Source organism: Thamnophis elegans, chromosome 6 (assembly GCF_009769535.1).
Source record: "Thamnophis elegans isolate rThaEle1 chromosome 6, rThaEle1.pri, whole genome shotgun sequence".
Lineage (NCBI taxonomy): Eukaryota > Metazoa > Chordata > Lepidosauria > Squamata > Colubridae > Thamnophis > Thamnophis elegans.
In genome coordinates, this window is record NC_045546.1 from 84300363 (window position 1) to 84320790 (window position 20428).

General features: G+C 37.1%; 1 protein-coding gene across 1 annotated transcript in view; it reads right to left on the reverse strand.

The window, feature by feature from the left end:
* Nucleotides 1–1172: 1172 nt before the first annotated feature.
* The window catches only part of LOC116510360 (cadherin-12-like), a 161894-nt gene continuing 142638 nt past the window's right edge, over nucleotides 1173–20428 (reverse strand). Inside the window, 5 exon segments of the mRNA XM_032219878.1 lie at nucleotides 1173–1672; nucleotides 4920–5171; nucleotides 10204–10321; nucleotides 13447–13568; nucleotides 17497–17633. Of these exon segments, the coding sequence (XP_032075769.1) occupies nucleotides 1173–1672; nucleotides 4920–5171; nucleotides 10204–10321; nucleotides 13447–13568; nucleotides 17497–17633 (1129 nt within the window).

Genomic DNA, 20428 nt, shown 5'->3' on the forward strand with positions numbered 1-20428 from the left:
ATGTACAATTTCACCAACTTACTCGATTGATAAAAATAAAAAAAACAAAACGAAGAACAAAAATATAGCCAGCATATAACTTGAGATGGTTAAATCAGTGTTTCTCAACCTTGGCAACTTGAAGATGTCCGGACTTCAAGTCCCAGAATTCCTCAGCCAGCGAATGCTGGCTGAGGAATTCTGGGAGTTGAAGTCCAGACATCTTCAAGTTGCCAAGGTTGAGAAACACTGGGTTAAATAATCCCCTCTATCAAATGCCACAGAACAGCTTTCCTCTAAATAACAGGAACCTTATACAATAAGCGCACCAACTAATTAGGCAACAGATATGTCTATGCGTACTTCTGTATCTCATTTTTTTTAATTCTTGGGGGGGGAAAAAAGAATAACATTTGATAAACATTTTAATATCCATTATTTCAGTTTTAAGACTGGATCTTACAACTTGAATTGGAATACTTGCTTTTTCAAAAACAAAAAAATTCTCTCTGAAATGTAAGCGTAAGAAAGACGTCGTCCTATCAGACAGTCTGTTTTCTTGTTTTTTTTTTAAAAAAAACATGAAATAAAACCACCCCTCCCAAAACAAACCTGACATTTTCCCCAACAAGTTTCGGCCACTGACTGAGATTCTACTCTCTGTCCTACGCTGTATGTTTTAAAAGAATCAGAAGTCAGCAGATGTCTTTTTGTGTCTCCAGATAAAAGTTAGTGTCCTTTCTTTTATCCTGTTTTTTTTTTCCTTAATTCTGTTGCTGCGGTTATTTCCACTTTACTGGTAAGAGTTTCAATAGGCACTTCAGTGGAATTAAGAAAAAATCTACCACCAGAATGCCGGAAAGCTATACTTTCTGTTTGTTGTTATCGATAAATTGTAGCTAATAGGCCCAAGACAGTCTCTGTGTGACTTCAAAGTAATAAAGTTAAAAACAAAATAAAATAAAATAAAACCCACCCACCACCATCAAAGCAACAGCAACGAAAAAGATAGTCAAACAACATTCTTCCCCTGAAAAATAGTAAACCAATATCCATGGTATCATAAATAAAGGAACTCGCTGGGAACAGCTGTTGTCTTTATAATCAATGGAACTTGTTCTATAAAGCTTGTTTTTTGTGTGTGTGTAAAACTAGTGGGTTTCCTTTTCCTTCATGTCCTCCTCCACTTCCGGCTAAGTGACTTTATCTGGATTATAGCTTTCTTCTTCTCCAAACATTTCTGCTAACACTTTGAAGCGTGGTCCCCAGTCACTCAAATAGTCATAGTCCTGATCTGCTTCTGTTGCAACAGAATCTATAGAGCTGAGAGATTCAGCTACAGATCCATTCCCTTCGTAAGCATAAGTTGCTAGTGAATCATAAGGGGGAGCGGATGGATCGCCATCGTTTTCCCTTAGCCTTTGATTTATGAAATCTCTAATATTTGTGTTGTCCTCAGTGGGTGGTTTTGATCGAGGCAAGCGGAGAGCATCTGGCTTGATATCCCTGCGCATTTTGTTATCCTCGATTCCTTTGGGGTTCCTTAAAGCCCCAATGTCGAAGGCCTGAGTGTCTTCTTCACCCCCTCCTTCATCATCATAATGAATGACGTTGTCTCGGACATCCTCCTTGGAGGTCATTAAGGTGTCTTTTTTCTTCTGCCGTCTCAAGGCCACATAAAGAACCACAATAACTAAGACAAGAGAAAAAAAAACAGAAGCCGATTAGGGAAAGGAATTACTTTTGTCAGTCAACTTCATATCATCTTATAGAGCCGAGGTGGCGCAGTGGTTAGGGTGCAGTACTGCAGCCACTTCAGCTGACTGCTAGTTCTGCAGCTCAGCGGTTCAAATCTCACTGGCTCAGGGTTGACTCAGCCTTCCATCCTTCCGAGGTGGGTGAAATGCGGATCCAGATTGTGGGGGCGATATGCTGACTCTGTAAACTGCTTAGAGAGGGCTGAAAGCCCTATGAATAGAATAGAATAGAATAGAATTTTATTATTTGTATGCCGCCCTTCTCCGGGAGGACTCAGGGCGGCGAACAATTCAAAAGGGGGAAAAGGGGAACATAAAACGAAATACAAATAATAAAATAGGCAACAGTCGCACAACCATACATGTCGAGAGGGGAGGGAACTCATCAACCCCAGGCCTGCCGGCAAAGCCAGGTTTTGACGGCTTTTCGGAAGGCCTGGAGAGAGGTGAGGGTCCGAATCCCTGCGGGGAGTTCATTCCAGAGGGCCGGAGCTGCCACAGAGAAGGCCCTCCCCTGGGTAATAGCCAGGTGGCATTGGCTGGTAGATGGCACCCGGAGGAGGCCAACCCTGTGAGATCTAATGGGTCTGTGGGAGGTAATTGGCAGCAGGCCAAGTGAAGCGGTATATAAGTCTAACTCCTATTGCTATCTTCTATGATCTAAGAACTGACTACTCCAGTTCCAAATATTTTTCAATCTACACTACCAGGGTGGGGGGACAGTCTCACTGCTAATTGTATTCTGAAAAATGCATCTCTATTTTCCACCTTATACACACATACACATGTTTGTGCATGCACACACCACACCCACAAAGTGTGTCAGGAGATTACTCCTGCTGTTTTTAACGTGCCAGAAGAAATTCTCATAAGGATCTCAATTATTGTAGTAGAGGGTCACTGCTTTTCCTTGGGTGACAAAAAGCTTTACTGCTATTTTGGATCTCAGAAACCTTGCAATAAATATCAGCAGCCAAGGAACATTTTCTCATGGTAATAGTTTTATGCTTAGCCAATAAGATGGAATAAATGAATGAGCTCCTTGTTCTGTTACTTTGAGCAAACCCATTAGAGAAAGAGCAGAATCCACAATGGAGGATCCACCATGAACCCAATCCCACTGGATTCCCTCTCCAGAGTGAAATGATGAAGGAATATTTAAATTTTGAGGGAAGGTTTTTTTTTTCCTTTTTCCCCATTCATGCCAACTGAGGCCCAATTAATTATGCCACTTCAGGATAAGAGGTGTTCTAGGTTCTTTTCCGGAACATGTGGTAGGAATATGTAGAGTAGGTATAGAACCTTTTAACTTTGCTGTATTTCTGACATACGTATGAGATACTTCTTTGATGCTCTGTTTTCAATATCAGAGAAGTAATACTGGAGATTTCTCCATCAAGCACTGAAGGAGACTAATGGAACCTTGGGTAATTTAATGTCAGTCTCTTGTACAGAAACTTTCTTGTTTCCAATAGCTGTTGCAGAATCTTTTAAACTTTCTTTAAACATTTGCATTACCTATATATAAAAGACTGGATAAGAGGTTGGAAAAATGAGGAGGCTATCTAGACGGTATCATCTTACAAATTCATGATGGTCCCTATGACGTATGGTATGTTAGAGGGCAAATGCCATGGATTTCAAAAAAGGCTTGTTTTCAGGCAAGAACTACAGCCCTGACTAATATATCAGCTGTCATATACATAAGCAGGCAATGACATTGCCGAAGATATTACAAACCTTCCATCATCAGTTCTAAAATATCCAGATTTCTTTCCTGTATCCTGCACAAAATTTCAGACCATCTGTACAAAAGCAATGAATGGAAGGTGAGTGTTTGCATTGCGTTTGCATTATCTCAGGGGTGAAAACTACTTAAGAGCCAAGGTGGCGCAGTGGTTAAATGCAGCACTGCAGGCTACGTCAGCTGACTGCAGTTCTGCAGTTCGGCTGTTCAAATCCCACCAGGCTCAAGGTTGACTCAGCCTTCCATCCTTCCGAGGTGGGTAAAATGAGGACCCGGATTGTTGTTGGGGGCAATATGCTGACTCTGTAAACCGCTTAGAGAGGGCTGAAAACCCTATGAAGCGGTATATAAGTCTAACTTGCTATTGCTATTGCTACTTACCTTCACTTCACAAAGGTGAGCGTGCAGGAAATCCTGCTTTATAGCTAATATAAATTGCACATCACAGCTAATCGTTGGAAATACTGGTTTGCCTGAACGGTAGCATTTTTTTATTACCAGTTAGGATGAACAGATAGCTTTTTTTTACTACTGGTTCGGGCAAACTGGTCCAAACTGGTAGCACTTCACCCCTGCATTATCTCCTGTGTGAAGATAATTAATGGAAATGATCCCCCTCAGCTTCTTTGAAATTTCCCTGTCCTTCTTTGCTAAAATTTCACCCCAATTTTTATAATTAAGTACTTCTCCTTGACTCTTCTCTATATGTGAAGAAGGATCATCATCAGATGGGCCTAGTGAGTGCATCCAAAATACTACTCATCAGTGTTTATGTGATTATTGACCCCATTTAACTAATGCCATTTTTAACAAATTAAATAAAAGATTATACATTTGAGTATAGACTTAAAAAGAAATTAATGCAAAACTCAAAAGAGAAACTCTAACAAAAGAAAAATAGCTCAACTATTCAAAGATTGCCCAGCACTATTTTAACCCACTATTGTAGCCCTATTTCAATGTTATCATATCTTGTATAATCTTACATATTACAATAAAAAGGGGGGGGGGAGGAAAATTATTCAGGGTAAATGTGTGTCTTTTATTGATAATGGATGTTTCCTGGATGATGAATGTTTATTTAAATTAAATTTAGTCAAGGAAGAACATTCAAGACGAGATTTCATCATTTGACGTAGTTATCATATGTGTAGGATTCATCTTTACAATGTTCAGTAAGATTTGAAAATGCTTATTCAATTTCCTATTGAAATGTTCCCAAATTCCAAAGTAGGGCTACATTCAAACCATTGGTCAGGGCTTTGGTTGATGAAATTTCTCAACACAACTAAAAATTGAGTGGAAAGCAGTAGTTTGTATCCAGCTAATCTTTTCATTTGGCCCATCTGAAAGTTATTCCATTCGGGGTGGGGTGGGGGAGTCTCCAAATATCTATGGTAACACAATTTACTTTATGCAAATAGGTAAGTACTAACCTAGGAGTATAATAATGCACAACAGGATTGCAATCAATGCTCCCGTGCTGAGTCCAACAGGCAAGAATATTGCTTCAGCATTACATGAGAGGACGGAGCCATCAGAGTCACATCTGCAAACTCGGATTGTCATTGTGTTTGTGCTGCTTTGTTTTGGATAGCTACTATCTTCAATGACAATTGGAAGGAGATAGAACTCTTGCTGTCGACGGCTGTAACCACTTCTGCCAGCTACAATTCCTGCTGTGTTGTCTGAAAAAAGAGGATTGAGTTACTGTTCTCATTATCATAATGGCTCAGAAATGGCACTGAGCACAATTTCTTGTGAAAATGCAGGAAATAAAAAAAAAAATAAAAGTTCTAGAGAATGGCCTAAAACATTATGGCTCACGTGTAATTGTGAGCAATGACGTAGCCTTGTTTTTTCTCTATTTTACTAACCTCCAGCATCATACAACGAATAAGGTGATTTATCATGGGCCAAAATTATTCTTGTACTAAAAAAAAAAAAAAGAATGGGTGGTGGTGGTGGTAATTGAATGATTCCCTCTTCCCAAAATACTTTAACAGGGATGTTTATTATTATACAATTGTATCACAGCGGCCAGTTGTTTCGCCGGATTTGGCATTGGTTACTAGTCGGGCCCCACCCAGGAGCCTAGGACATCGTCACATATTTTCACAATATGTGTGCAGATCCAAGCAGTGCGGCTTTTGCATTTGAGTGATGGTGATTTTGTCAATTTTTAACTGTTCAAATGTAATTCCAGTGCTTTTGGAATAGCACCCAGTGTGCCAATTACCACTGGAATTACCACTGCTGGTTTGTGCCATAGTCGTTGAATTTCAATTTTTAAGTCCTGGTATTTTGCGATTTTTTCATGTTCCTTCTCGGCGACCCTGCTATCACCTGGTATTGCAATATCTATGATTGTAACCTTGTTTTTCTCAACCAGTGTGATGTCTGGTGTATTATGCGCCAGTATTTTGTCTGTTTGTATATGGAAATCCCACAAGATCTTGACCATTTGATTTTCAGTGACTTTTTCAGGCTGATGTTCCCACCAGTTTGTTGCTGTTTTAATATTATAATTTTTGCACAAATTCCAATGGATCATTTGTGCTACTGAATTGTGCCGCAATTATAATCAGTCTGCACAATTTTTTACAGCAGCTGAGTATGTGATCAACAGTTTCATCAGCTTCTTTGCAAAGTCTGCATTTGGCATCATCAGAGGATTTTTTGATTTTGGCCTTAATGGCATTTGTGCGGATAGCTTGTTCTTGCGCAGCCAGGATTAGTGACTCTGTGTCTTTCTTTAATGTACCTGTTGTTAACCATAACCGTTTGTTCACTGTCCACTTTATCTTTTATTTTTTCCAGAAATTGGCCATGCAGTGCTTTGTTCTGCCAACTCTCCATTCTTGATTTTATCACATCTTTTCTGTATTCTTGGCCTTCAGTAGATTTTTGTTCTTTACTTCAATTAATAGATGTTCTTGACTTTCTTTTAAATAATCAGCCAGTGCATGTTTTTCTTCTTCAACTGTTTGCTTCACTTGTAATAATCCTCTGCCACCTGATTTTCGGGGCAGGTATAATCTATCAGTATCACCACGTGGATGTAAATTGTAGTACATTGTCATTAGTTTCCTGGTTTTTCGGTCCAAAAGGTCCAAATCAGTTTGTGTCCAGTTGACTATGCCAGCTGTGTATCTTATAACTGGTATTGCCCAGGTATTTATGGCCTTGATTGTATTTCCACCATTCAATTTAGATTTCAAAATTTTCCTAACTCTGTTGGTGTACTCTTGCCTGACAATAGTTTTTACTTCTCCATGCTTGATGTTATCCAACTGCAGAATGCCTAAGTATTTGTAGGCTTCATTTTCATTGCATTTAATTAGTTGGCCATTGGGCATTTCAATTCCCTCACATGCAGTGATTTTGCCTCTTTTTATGGATACAGTGGCACATTTTTCCATGCCAAACTGCATTGAAATATTGGTGCTGAATATTCGGACTGTGTTTGTCAATGATTGGATTTCTATTTCTGACTTTTTATTATTATTATTATTATTATTATTATTATTATTATTATTATTATTATTATTATTTTATTGCAAAGTGCTGAAAGCTACATGGCATTTTTCTAATATTCATCTTCTCATTATTTTGTTGCCTTCCTCAGCATCCCCATTTGAAAGGCTCATCATGAAGCCGAGGTGGCGCAGTGGTTAGAGTGCTGTACTGCAGGCTACTTCAGCTGACTGTAGTTCTGCAGTTCGGCTGTTCAAATCTCACCGGCTCAAGGTTGACTCAGCCTTCCATCCTTCCGAGGTGGGTAAAATGAGGACCCGGATTGTTGTTGGGGGCGATATGCTGACTCTGTAAACCGCTTCGAGAGGGCTGAAAGCCCTATGAAGCGGTATATAAGTCTAACTGCTATTGCTATAAAGATTTTTCCACATGACATTTCCCTAGGAATATAAGTGACATGTGGGAAACCATGGACGGTACAGAATAATCTAAAGCAGGGGCCCCCACCTCCGGTCCATGAACCAGCACTGGTTCACAGTATGCCAGCAACTTGGCTACGGGATGCAGGTAGCAAGAAAAATCATGTCCCTCTGGTCCATGGAAAAACCTTTCTTCGTGGAATCACTCTCTGGTGGCCGCATTGCTCTAAAGTCTTCCTTTGCCTTCTCTCTCTTTCTCTTTAAAGAAATACATTTCTTTCCCAGTAAAATGAAGGAGAATGGTTAACAAAAAAATGACAAAGATATTTTTAGCCTGGAACTAGATGTCATGTTAACAGTTTGCAAGTTTATTTCTCTATGAGCAGCAACTAAACAAGGTGGAAATTTGCCCTGGGAGGCCTTCATGTCATACATTTTACATTATTAAACATTAAAGGGGAGGGAAAGAAGAGGAGGAGATTCAGAGCTGATGTCAATCTCACCTGTGCTTTAACAGGAGTCCTCCATTGTATCATTACCCAAAGTGTTGCATTGAAATAAGACAGAAAATAATGCAACTCTCCCCTTCTTCCCCAGGCAAATAACAATTATTGTAACTCTTACTATACAATCCATCTCAGTTTGACAGCAACCTTGTCATTGAATAGTAAAAATAAGAAAAGCCAAACTACCACAAGAAGGAAAAATGCCATCTTTTTCCCTGTTTCTTGTTTCCTTACCCCTATCAAATCTCCTTTTCAAATGATTTCCATTTAGTGCTTTTAGGGAATAAAAATAATGGCTTATTCTTTATTTGGTTAATTTCCACTGGAGGCACATTTTTCAAACGGTATAAGATTTTCCCCATCAATGTAAAGATATTTAAGAACTCTCTAACAAGAGACTTGACATGACATACTACAGGCCTTTAGTGCATTGTGATGTTCATATAGCATTTTTCAGTACATAAATATCGTAATTTTTCAATGAGTAATGTATACACTTTAAGCAAATGAATTGTTCCAAATGAGAAATATAGAAATGAAAAGGTTCTTCATTAACTGAGGAAGTGTGAAGCCACTGGTACATACGAAATTATAAAGTAATTTATCAATACACATTGAATATCACAAATCTAGTAAGAATTAAGAAAGTATTTGAGAATTCAAGGTCAGGTTTGTGAGTAATTCATCTATCTCTTCAGATGTGTCCTCAAAGTCTTTGCTGGCATTTCTTCTCTAGAGAACAGAAACACAGAATACTTGGGGTTGCATTGCAGTGGGCTTAGAGATAACAGTGGTATAATTAAAACTATTTAAAAATAACTTTCTTAATAACACAAATAATAAAAGAATCACAGAGCAGCAAAATGAAATTTTCGTAGCATCCACCACAAAAAATGGTGGTTGGGATTGAGAGATAAAAATGAAAAAGCAGGTTGAAAACATTAATTTCTATTAAATTCCCTTCCTAATTTCCATAGCTTTTTCCAGCAAATTCTTCATCCTAAATCAAATTCACTTCTATACTCAGAACCCAGGGAAGCTAGAATTGATGCAGGTTTCTGGCAAAGTCCATTTGCTTTTTCACAGAATTAGTAGTGAAAGGGTTAGATAAACCGTAGTTGTACTTCTCTTTAATTACTATGCCAAGATTGTTTCCTCTGTATAGTATATTCTCTTTAGGACCCAGCTTGCAATTTCAGGATCTGATCTATCCTCTAATACAATGTTTCTCAACCTAAGCATTTTTAAGATTTGTGGCTGTCAACTCCCAGAGCTCTGTAGCCAACAGGTTGAGAAACAGTTCTCTAATCCAATAGATAATAAATATTGCCTGTGATCTAATGCTATTTGCATCATTTTGATGAAAGCAGGAAGCTTCTGTAGACACCCATGCTCTGTGGGCAATTTCTGCCATTGTCATGATCAATATATGTGCTATTGCCTTTTTGAAGATTCTGAGAAGGGAAGGGATAAAACAGGTGAATTCTCTTACTGATTTTCTTCTCACTGTGTCCTATATCCATTTTTGTTGTTATGTCAATTGAAACCAAAGGTTCAAGAAACAGGAGAATTCAGAAAACTCACTGTTCTAAAATAAGCATTGGCATTATGTTTAAACTTACTAGTTTTATTGCCTAGAATTACTAGAAGGGGAAAAAAATGATCTGTCTGATTCTTTTATAGTACTCTGGATGGGGCCTTTGAGATAAACCAGATAGGTCATCCCTTTGAGCTAAACCTTTGAGGTAAACCAGACTAGAAACCAAAGTTATGAATGATAATACTAATTTTATTATAAGGTTACCATAGCATAATTTTTCCAGTCTGAGTGTGCCTCTTCATCTTTAAGGAAACTATGGGAGAATAAAGCCTAAGATCTCCCTCAAATTATACTTCTGCCTCAGATCCAGATTTTGCTTATCTAACCATTGTCGTGGTTGCAGCTCTTTCTCCGGTTCCTCAAGGTTATTCCTGCAGCCTAATCACTGTGGAACATCCAGGGAAATTGCCAAATTTTTCCCTCTTCCTGAAAAAGACCCTTCTCATACCCCACAGTGCATCATACATATTATATTAGCCTGCCATTCTCATAGTATTTGGGAAATCATTATTATAACCCAACTACTTACTTTAGACATGTTGACTAGAACTGAAGTCATCCTACAACGCATTTCATCTATATAAAACAATTCTTTTTTCCCCCTCAGCATCTAAGAAACAATTACACTTTGAAATAATTCACCTTCACATGTATAAATGAATAACAGTAGACAAGGACAGACTGGTCCCATAATTGTTTGAAGCATAAACCATCTTACTTGTGAAATCGTGGATTGTGAAATTTGGCTTTGTAGTAACTTCAGGAGATAGTCGAAAAGAAAATTTTTGCCCAGGAGGAGACAAATCCTTATCTGCCGCACCAATAACCTGAATTACCTAAACCCACAATGGAATTAAAAAAAAATGTATGAAAATAAAACAATTTGATAGTTAGATAACACAATAGAAGTAGAGAGTGAGATATTAACCCTAAGCTGAAATGTGGTTATTTTAATGAATAAGACCAGCCAATGTAGCCTAACATAATAATATTTATTTAGCAGATGTGCATGCTGTCCATCTCAAAGAACATTACTCTGCAACATGATCCATCTTTAGCAATAAGTTGCATGTGACTATTCCCTAGTACTAAGGAGAAATGTCCTGACAATTAGAACAATTAATCAGTTGAATGACTTCCTCCAGAAGTTGTGAATGCTCTAAAACAGGAAGGTTTTAAGAAGAAATTGGACAACACATTTGTCTGAAATGGTGTAGGGTTTCCTGCTTAAGCAAGGGGTTGGAGTAGAAGACTTCCACAGTCCCTTCTAGCTCTGTTGTTCTGTTATTCTATTATTCTTCCTTTATTTAGAGATATCACTTAAGAGAAAGAATTTCTGAAGATATTAACAGTTGGCTGGAGCATGGTTAGAGGGCATTACATTCATCTTCTGAGGTTGAATGTCCGCCTTATAACATTTGTGAATGTGCTTTTGTAGTAAAACTTGTAGGCTTCCATTAGTGATGTGACAAAAGATTTATCCTATCCCTTCAATTCTCAGAGAGAGAGGAGAGGATTGCAAAATTGTCAGCCTTCTTCGCCCAGGACTGGCAATGTTCCATTTTGAGGCCAATCTTTTTTATTGTTTTGGAGATTTCTTGTTGCGTATCTACTCTATGTTCTAAGCATTTCACAGGAACAAATGCCATAAAAGGGACACATCCCATACAAGAAGTTTCCAGAAACAGATCTTTAAAAATAATGTATGGTATATACAGAGGAGAGTATCTTGTGTCCTTTGAGCAACAGTTTTGTACAAGAAAAAACTATTAGAGCTTATGGGATTTGGAACCTTACATTTGATTCCACATAGCTTGTAAAACAGGACTGAATTATGGACTATAACAGGCCAAAATGTGTTGTCTTTATCAACCTGAGTATATTTCAGCCTATCATTTTTTTCCTAAGCTGACAAGGCAACTATAGTTTTTATAGGTTTGGTTCTAAGGTAAACAGCTTATACTCACACAAACTCGGTTCAGGAGTTGTCTAAAGACTTATTGTATAGTAGCTGAATATGTCTTTTGAAGGCCACTGTTAATTTGCTGAACAATGAATGCATTTTCCATTATAGTTCAAAAAGTAACCTGATATGACTTGGAAGAACTTTGGTCCCCATGCAAAAAAAGTAATTTATATTATTGTGCAAAGATAAGTGACACAACCTATTTATTTTTCTAATGTATTCTTTGATGGGCTATCATACATGATAGAAAGTATCTTTGACTTGGTAGGTCAAACTTGTATGCAGTGCACACCTGATGAAAAATATAAATCATGACCTGAATGATTGAGAATCTACACAGACATCTAGAACTTTCAGATTGTCTGTATTTATCATTCATTGCATTTTTTTTTGGTCTGTTGTGGAACTTGGGGTATCTTTTAAGAGCATGTCAGTCCTTCTTTGTTGAATTTTGAGGTTTTATTACATTAAACTACAACTTGAAATTCTTGGCTTGACTTTCATCACTTATAATATTCAGTTCTAATTCACCTTTTCTGCAAGAGCCCGTTGTCTACAAAGTCTGTATGTAATAATGGATTAGTTCTGTATAAATAATTAGAGGCTCCAAAGTCAAATAATAGCAATAGCAATAGCAGTTAGACTTATATACCGCTTCATAGGGCTTTCAGCCCTCTCTAAGCGGTTTACAGAGTCAGCATATCACCCCCATAGTCTGGGTCCTCATTTCACCCACCTCGGAAGGATGGAAGGCTGAGTCAACCCTGAGCCGGTGAGATTTGAACAGCCGAACAGCCGAACTGCAGTCAGCTGAAGTAGCCTGCAGTGCTGCATTTAACCACTGCGCCACCTCGGCTCTATGTTAATAAATTAATAAAATTAATTTCATCTGGAGTTAAGCCAGCTGGTGATCTTAGACATACAGTAGCCTAACCTGGTTCAGATTTTACTGTTTCTGAATGATAAAGATGGGAGTGATCTTTGACAAAATATTACTTTTACACCACTAATTGTCTACTATAACCACAGCTAGTTAGGGATTTAAACCTCTTGGCAAGAGATACTGTATATATTCACAGATCTGCTGGGTCTTAAATACTTTTAACATTTCTATATAGATTTCTCAGCTACTGCATATCATAGTGGTTAGAATGACACTGGCATGTGGTTTATAGACATCAGTTTTGAAATATTTATATTTGTTTCTGAACTCAATGTAAAATCCTATATTTTATCCACAAGGCCTCAAATATTATTCAGCCAGGATATCTGATTTTTTTCTCTTTTTTCTCTAGACTGCCCATAATTTGCAGTCTTCATTCATGGATATTATCTTTAGCCATCTCCATTAAGAAAACCTAATTAGCTATATACACAAAAGACAACTTATTCTGCACTAGCTTCTGGATTATGGATTTCCCTGCAAGGAGCATGAGGAACTGAACATAAAACTAAGTCAAAATAAAAATTGAAGCATAGTTTCACTGGCCTTCAATAGATTTTTGCATTGCTTTTGCTGCTCCCAGTTCTACTGGGAAATTATTATGGGAACATAGATACAATAATTATAAAACCACCCTCCACTGTCAGTATGCAATATAGGATTAATTAAACTAATCTGTTTTTTAGAGTTGTGGCAAATCAATATTAGGCACCTATTTTAGATTGGTGGGTGAATCTTAAGAGCACATTCTAAATTTTCACATGAAATGGCATAATATCTTTTGCGCATGGACAAACTATCCATTTGCCAAGAGAAACTAGTCAGACAATATACAAATTCATTTCTTATCACTGGACAATGCACTTCCAAACAAATTACTGGCTGTAAGAATCAATGATTAATAAGCAGATAAATAAAAACAGTAAATTATAGAATTTCAAGTAGGCTTTTTAAAATCAGTCTCTATACTTTGCTAACCATTATACTGTGTATTATTATATCCACATAATAAACTAGACTGCACATCTAATATTAAAAAAAGAATAATATACCTGTCCCGGCCGTGCGTTTTCACACACATAAGATTCATAGGGTACTGTAATTTCTGGAGCAAATTCATTGACATCCAAGACATTTATGATGACATTAACTTTGCTGGTCAAGAGTGGATTGCCTATTAGGAAAATAATTTTACAACGGTCCATGAAATATTGGTATTGTTCTAGGCAATATTACATTGCACACAGCAATGAAAAATGGAAATGCTCATCCTTTTTTTGATATGTCCTTTTAGACTGATTTGGAAACTCTCTCATATGAAATGGACTGTGCCTGGTAATGATATAATGACTGCACAGAAAACTTAGCTATACAATTTGTCATATTTATTAGGAAGCACTTATCGTGTTTTTGTTCTGCAGGAACTGAGTAAATATTTACAGTGTGTAATTCATGCAAGGATTGTATTCTTCCTTGTATAGAGTGCAATAAATAACCAAGGAACTAGGATTAAGCAAGCATATACATACAGCACCTAACCAAACTATCATCACATTTTGTAGATAATGTACCTATGCATGGTAAACAATTTTCCATAAAGAGAATGCTCTTTGCCCCCCTCCTCGAATGGTATGGTTGTTGTGTGCTTTTAAATTGTGTATTGTTTGTTCATCTTTTTATCCCTTATCTGTATCCCCTTCCCTGACTTGGATTGTGAGCCACCCTGAGTCCCCTTCAGGGAAAAGGGCGGCATATAAGTGCAATAAATTCAATTCAATTCAATTCTTCATATGCAGCTCATATATTCCGAAGGCAATTCAGTTACACATCAGTTTTAAAAAGAATACCCGGAATATATAATTATAATGTTTATATGATATTACTTTAGCTTTTAAAGAGATTGTAGCAATCCCAATGACATGATCAACTCAAGAGAACATCAAACTAAACAAGAAAATAATACACAAATATTCTGTTGAACACTGAGAAGTGGTGTGAATGAGGCAACCTGGTTGCATTTCGACCAGGATTATTTTGAGTTTGTGGTACCCTGGTACTCAACTCCTCTGAAATTCATCAAATTTGAAACTCAATGCATTTTGATATGAAAATTTTGTCCCAGTACTCATCATTCTGGGTTCTTGACACACAAGCTAGAACTTGTTGGTGTTGCCCTTCGACTCACTACATTATTACTTATGGGAAAAAATGGTTGCTACTCCTCATTTTTGGTACTCATCGGGCCTCCCAGAACCAAATAATGATGAGTACTGAAGTAGCACTATAAACAGTATACTCAGAAGCATGAGGTCTTCCATGAATGAAATAAATCCACCCCAGCTCTCGGCAGGTCTGTGGTTCTGGTCTTCAGGAAGTGATACATATTAATAATGTGGGTGCCTCATACTTTCACCCAAGTCAGCTTAGAAATGAAATAAAAAATGTTGTAGAAGTTTAAATCAGAGTCTGGAGGCTATTAAGGTTTTGATGGAGAAAAAACAAACTTAGATGGGTTGGATGGAGTCTGTATATGTCTACAAACATCAGGGGTGAACACCTGTTTTAGATTTTACTACAACGGCATTGTCTGGCTACAAGTTCAATGTCCCCAGGTGCTTGTACAGGGGTTAAAATTAGGTGTAATATGATTTTAAGGTAGAATGAACTCTGTCAGGGAGGCAGAACATATTTTGGGTTGACTACTACAATACACTGCACTGCAATGAGTAAATTGGATCAGGTTAAAAATGAAACGAAACTTTATATACACATATTTAATTAATTTGATTTAAATAAATTCATATGCATCCTTATTTAATAATTTTCCCAGTTTTCTCATTATCCAAGGGCATGCAACTTTGATTTATATAAATCTTGTAAAAAAAGAATTTAGAATATATCTATGTCTATGTCTATGTCTATGTCTATGTCTCTGTCTGTCTGTCTGTCTGTCTGTCTGTCTATCATCTATCTATCTATCTATCTATCTATCTATCTATCTATCTATCTATCTATCTATCTATCTATCTATCTATCTATCTATCTATCTATCTGCTGGAAGCAGAAACTACTCCAAGTTTTACATAGAACAGCAACACCTCCAGACATTTTGGAACTAGATGGAAAATAATAACAAAAAAAAAAGATTTTGAGAAAGAAAACAAGATTGATTTTTTGTCAAGCCTTGTATAGGGATGCTTGTTGGCAGTTATCAGTCAATAATAGACTCATTTAACATTTCTAAGATTTAAATGTTCTTAAATTGAATGTTCAAATTTAAAATATCAAAAAAGGAACTTAAACAAGGAAGGCAAAATAGTACACATCCCTAAGTACCTCCCTTTATTGAACAAAAAAAATAATATTACAGTATGATATAGAATTGATTAATGATAAGTAAAAGGCATGAGATATAGATTTTTCTATTAATATTTAATATCAATGAGATTCAGATAAAAATGAAACCAGAGCCTCCATCAAGGTGTTTGAACTAGATTTTTCTTTACCTAACTGAATTTTTAATATTTAAAAACAATAATAGGCAGATTCAGGGAAAGCATATTCAGAACAAATCCCACTGAAACCAATGGGGTTTATTAATCATAACCATGATACATTTCCAGCGTATTTAGTTATGATTAATTTTTGCATGCCATACTTATAATGTTCAATCAGTAATTATACAAGCTTACAAGGGCACTGAAATAGCTTCAATAATTGTTCTTGGAAGCCCGCTTGTTTCTGAGTCATCATTATATTGTAGAGTCACATACCAGTTCACTCCCCCCCCTCCAACAAGACAAAAAAAAAGACTATTGAAACCTAATTAAACAGAATAATCAAAGAAGAAAAAAGAGGCATTTAAAGTTATTAAAATATGACTGGAAACAAACAGCTGGTGACTCATAACATTGCAATTAAGGGAGATTTCTTTATGCAGAGTGGAAAACAGTGGATTAAACCCTTAGTCTGAAAGGAAAAGCAGTTCACCCAACCTTACAACACATTCTCTGTTCATCGTAAAGCCTCCATCACACTGTCCATATAATCGTCCCCATGGGGATGGAGTCCCTTGTGATGCAATAGGATTTTTGCAATCCTCGGAGGAGCAATCCTTCCATTCTCTAGGGTTTCTGTTAAGCCGATCAGATGTATCCGAGTAAAATTAAACCCTTTTATGTATCTCTAGACACATATATTAAAGGTCAAAAAAGAACAAGTAAAATATATTAATGAAGTTGCATGCCCTGATATAAAGCCTACTTCACTTTTCCAAGCTTCCAAGGTTGAGCAAAAGAGGGGGGGGAGAGGGAGAGACATCATGTCTTCCTGTAAGAAGCAGATTGAAGAGGTAGTCTAAGAGACTTCCAATTAGAGGAAAACAGAGCAGAGATAAAGACATAGATAAAGAGGTGATCTGTGTTTGCTTCGCTATTTCCAATGTCTCTAGTGAGCAGTAGGACAAAACTCTTGATGCTTATGGAGTTGCTTCTACAATTATTCTTGGACTAGATTTGTAGCTACAAAGTATACCGAACTATCCCTGTCCACTCATCGCCTGCAATTGGAACGTCATTTGTTACTTTACACTGAAAACCAGAGGTCTGGGCTATTCTCAGAGAATGAATTACCTATATACATGGAGTAGATGGTAAATATGAGGCACACATCAATCCAAATTATAAACACACTATAGGGCACTAGATATGAGGCAACTGAATGAAAGTCCAGACTAAAACTAATAAGGACACTATTTTTTTATGCCCCACAAAAGGAGAAAGAGGAATCATGTCTGCAATTTTAGCCGCTTATTCAATATTTTCTCCCCTCAGGGCTGAGAACTCTAAGAATGGAATCATGCTATAGGGAATGAGGCTAATTACTGACAAAAGATATAGATTATTCGAAACGGATCCCAAAAAGATCCCTAGGAGTCTTCCCCAAAAAAATGTAGGAAATCTGCCGAATGAAGGGTTACGACGTGCTCTATTTCATAAGACAAAACAAAAGGCATTTTGCCAAATGATTGCATCAAAATGAACAAAACAATATAACAACGACAATTCCAGAAATGACATCTATCCAGTTTCTATTGTACTTACTAACTTTACTTGCAATTATTGAAAAATTGTACTGCGCAGTATTCTCTCTATCAAGTAACTCATTTGTGGCAATAGTTCCTTCCATTCCATCTATAGTAAAGTAGCTATCCATATCATTCTTCCAGTCTATGAAGTACCTGCAGATGTAGAAGGATGAGAGGGAAGGAAATAGAAGAAACAATAGAAGTTGACAGCCTCTAATCATTTACAATAATAGCATTTGGTGCATCTAAGTGGTTTTCTTATTCTACTCTTCAGAAGTTGTTTCTCTGCTTTGTAATAAAGAAGCAACGATTGCTTTAGAAGGCTAAATGGAAAACAATGAAAGATAGACTTGAGGGGGGAAAATTAACAGGGAATATGTAAACATTTTAATTGTATTTCCAATAAAAGCATTCAGAATTGTGTTCTGGAGTGCAGTTCCACAGCATTTCTCTTCGCCAGAGAGCCTCAAATTTTAGAACATTTTTTTTAATCTCGCAATAATTTGGTTACTGTTGCTTCTAAATCCAATTTAAACACTTTTGCTGGCTGTCTTTTTTCTAATCTAGCAGGAATGTGTCATTTTCCAGTATGCTTCCACTGTTCGTTGTTTTTTGTTATTATTTTGTAGGTTTCCATCTACTTTGTTTGTTTTATCGATTGGAAGTGATTTTAATGGAATATAACAAAAATATTGACTACTCTTGCACCTAAATTGAGTTTTCATATTATTATTATTCAGAAATCTGAGGATTGGCATAGACAGGAAACGAATTACTAAATAAACTCTTGAAAAAACAAATAAGTCAATCTAATCTCAAGCACGATTAACCCATACGATTTTTATTTGGGGAAGTATTTTAAATGTGTCATAATAAAGGCTGCCTGAAAAGGCAGGGGATTTGTGCACTGGGCAAACCTGGTAAGAATAGTATTACTATAAAAAAAAACAGGTACCACGGATGTTGCTGAAAGATTAATGGCTGATGTTAGCAAAGGACTACTTCTAATGGTGTTGAATGTAATACAAGGAAAAACAACAACTACTAAGGATAATAGGTGAAAGGCAAACATGCAGAGAATTGCAACACATTGTATTACCATTATTTAACATAATAGTGTTTAAATCAGGCCCAGGATTAGTGAGGGATAATTCAGGAACGGAATCAGAATTTATTAACCATTTTTATTAAAGAATAGCTCTTTGTGCTAGAGCAAGTCGTTAAATTTGTGTGCATAGAAGACGGCAGTCTACAGTTTACACACCACCTCTTAAATAACAATAATAAAATAAATATAGAGGTTTTATAGTTCAATGTATGTCATGTGAATTTTGTTTTGGTTTGTTCAGTTGGATGATTTACTATTTCTCATGAAAATTCAAATGTCCCTTCTGAATCCATTGAAATGTAATCTTAAATATGTGTTGATAGGAGTCAAGCTAATATCAGTGACAGCAAGCAAGTAAATAGATGTGTACCATGATCCGACAAATGTGCGCATGACAAAAGTGTGCTGACAAAACCGCGGTGAGAAAACCGTGACATCATAAATGCGCCCACAACATCACGCCGACAAAACCGTGCCCACAAAAGCACGATTTAAGTTAAGGTAAGGGTTAGGTTTAGGTTTAGGTTTAGGTTTAGGTTTAGGTTTAGGTTTAGGTTTAGGGTTAGGGTTAGGGTTAGGGTTAGGGTTAGGGTTATTAGGTTGTTATTAGTTGTTTGTTGAAGGTGCGCTTTTGTTGGCGCGCTGTTGTTGGCGTGCTTCTGCGCGTGCTTCGTCGATGCAATTTCGACCTCACAGTTTTCTCGCCGCAGTATCGTCGGTGCGCTTTTGTCATGCACGCATTTGTCGGTGAACCAATGTGTACCAATACAAAGTCATAGGTTATGAAGTGCTGGTGTTGCGGTGATATTATTACCGCAATAATATCGAAAATGAGTTAGGACTGTGTTCATGCTAATTGAAAGCAAACCAACCATACAACAGCTTAGCATAACTTCTGAACTGTGTTATATAAAAACTGGTATTCTTTCAAGATTCAATTACAAGAGCCCATGAACTTCAGATCAATTAACCCTGAGCTGCCAAAAGGTCTACCATCGAAAAGTCCCTCACTACAGGCATGCAAGAGCCGAGGTGGCGCAGTGGTTAGGGTGCAGTACTGCAGGCCACTTCAGCTGACTGTTATCTGCAGTTCAGCGGTTCTAATCTCACCGGCTCAAGGTTGACTCAGCCTTCCATCCTTCCGAGGTGGGTGAAATGAGGACCCAGGCTGTGGAGGTGATATGCTGACTCTGTAAACCGCTTAGAGAGGGCTGAAAGCCCTATGAAGCGGATATAAGTCTAACTGCTATTGCTATGGTTTCGCTGCAAACTGGAAATAAATGCAAACAATGTAAATGCAGTTTAGTTGACAAGTGCCTAAAGTATGACAATGAGCAGGCAACTCTTGCATCTTGATTATAATTATCCCCAGGGAGATCCATTGTAGTTTCAAATGGTTACTAAGCAATCTCTCATAAGCCAAGGACTATCTGTATTCAGTATATATGCCCTATTGTTAGTTGTGGATCCAAATGATTTGCTGCAAATGTTAGATTGAATAATGTAACAAGGAGCCATGGATTTAAAAAATTAATACACCAAAGACCAAGGCAAAAGCATTTGACAGGAAAAATAGAATTAACGATTTTAAGTTATTCTTAACTGGCAAAAAAAAAGAGAGCAGATAATGTACTTTCATAGAACTTGGCTAAAGGTCGAGAAATGGATGGAGGAATGAATTGTAACTTTTGGCAGAAACATAGTGAATATCTTATTGTCTTTTTTACGTGCAAAAAGGAAGGACAAATGTTAAAGGGAAGGGACAATTGCTTTCTGTTTGATTTGATAAATGGAAATGAGAATTGGGGATGGCAAGCGAAACATAAAATTAAGTGGAATT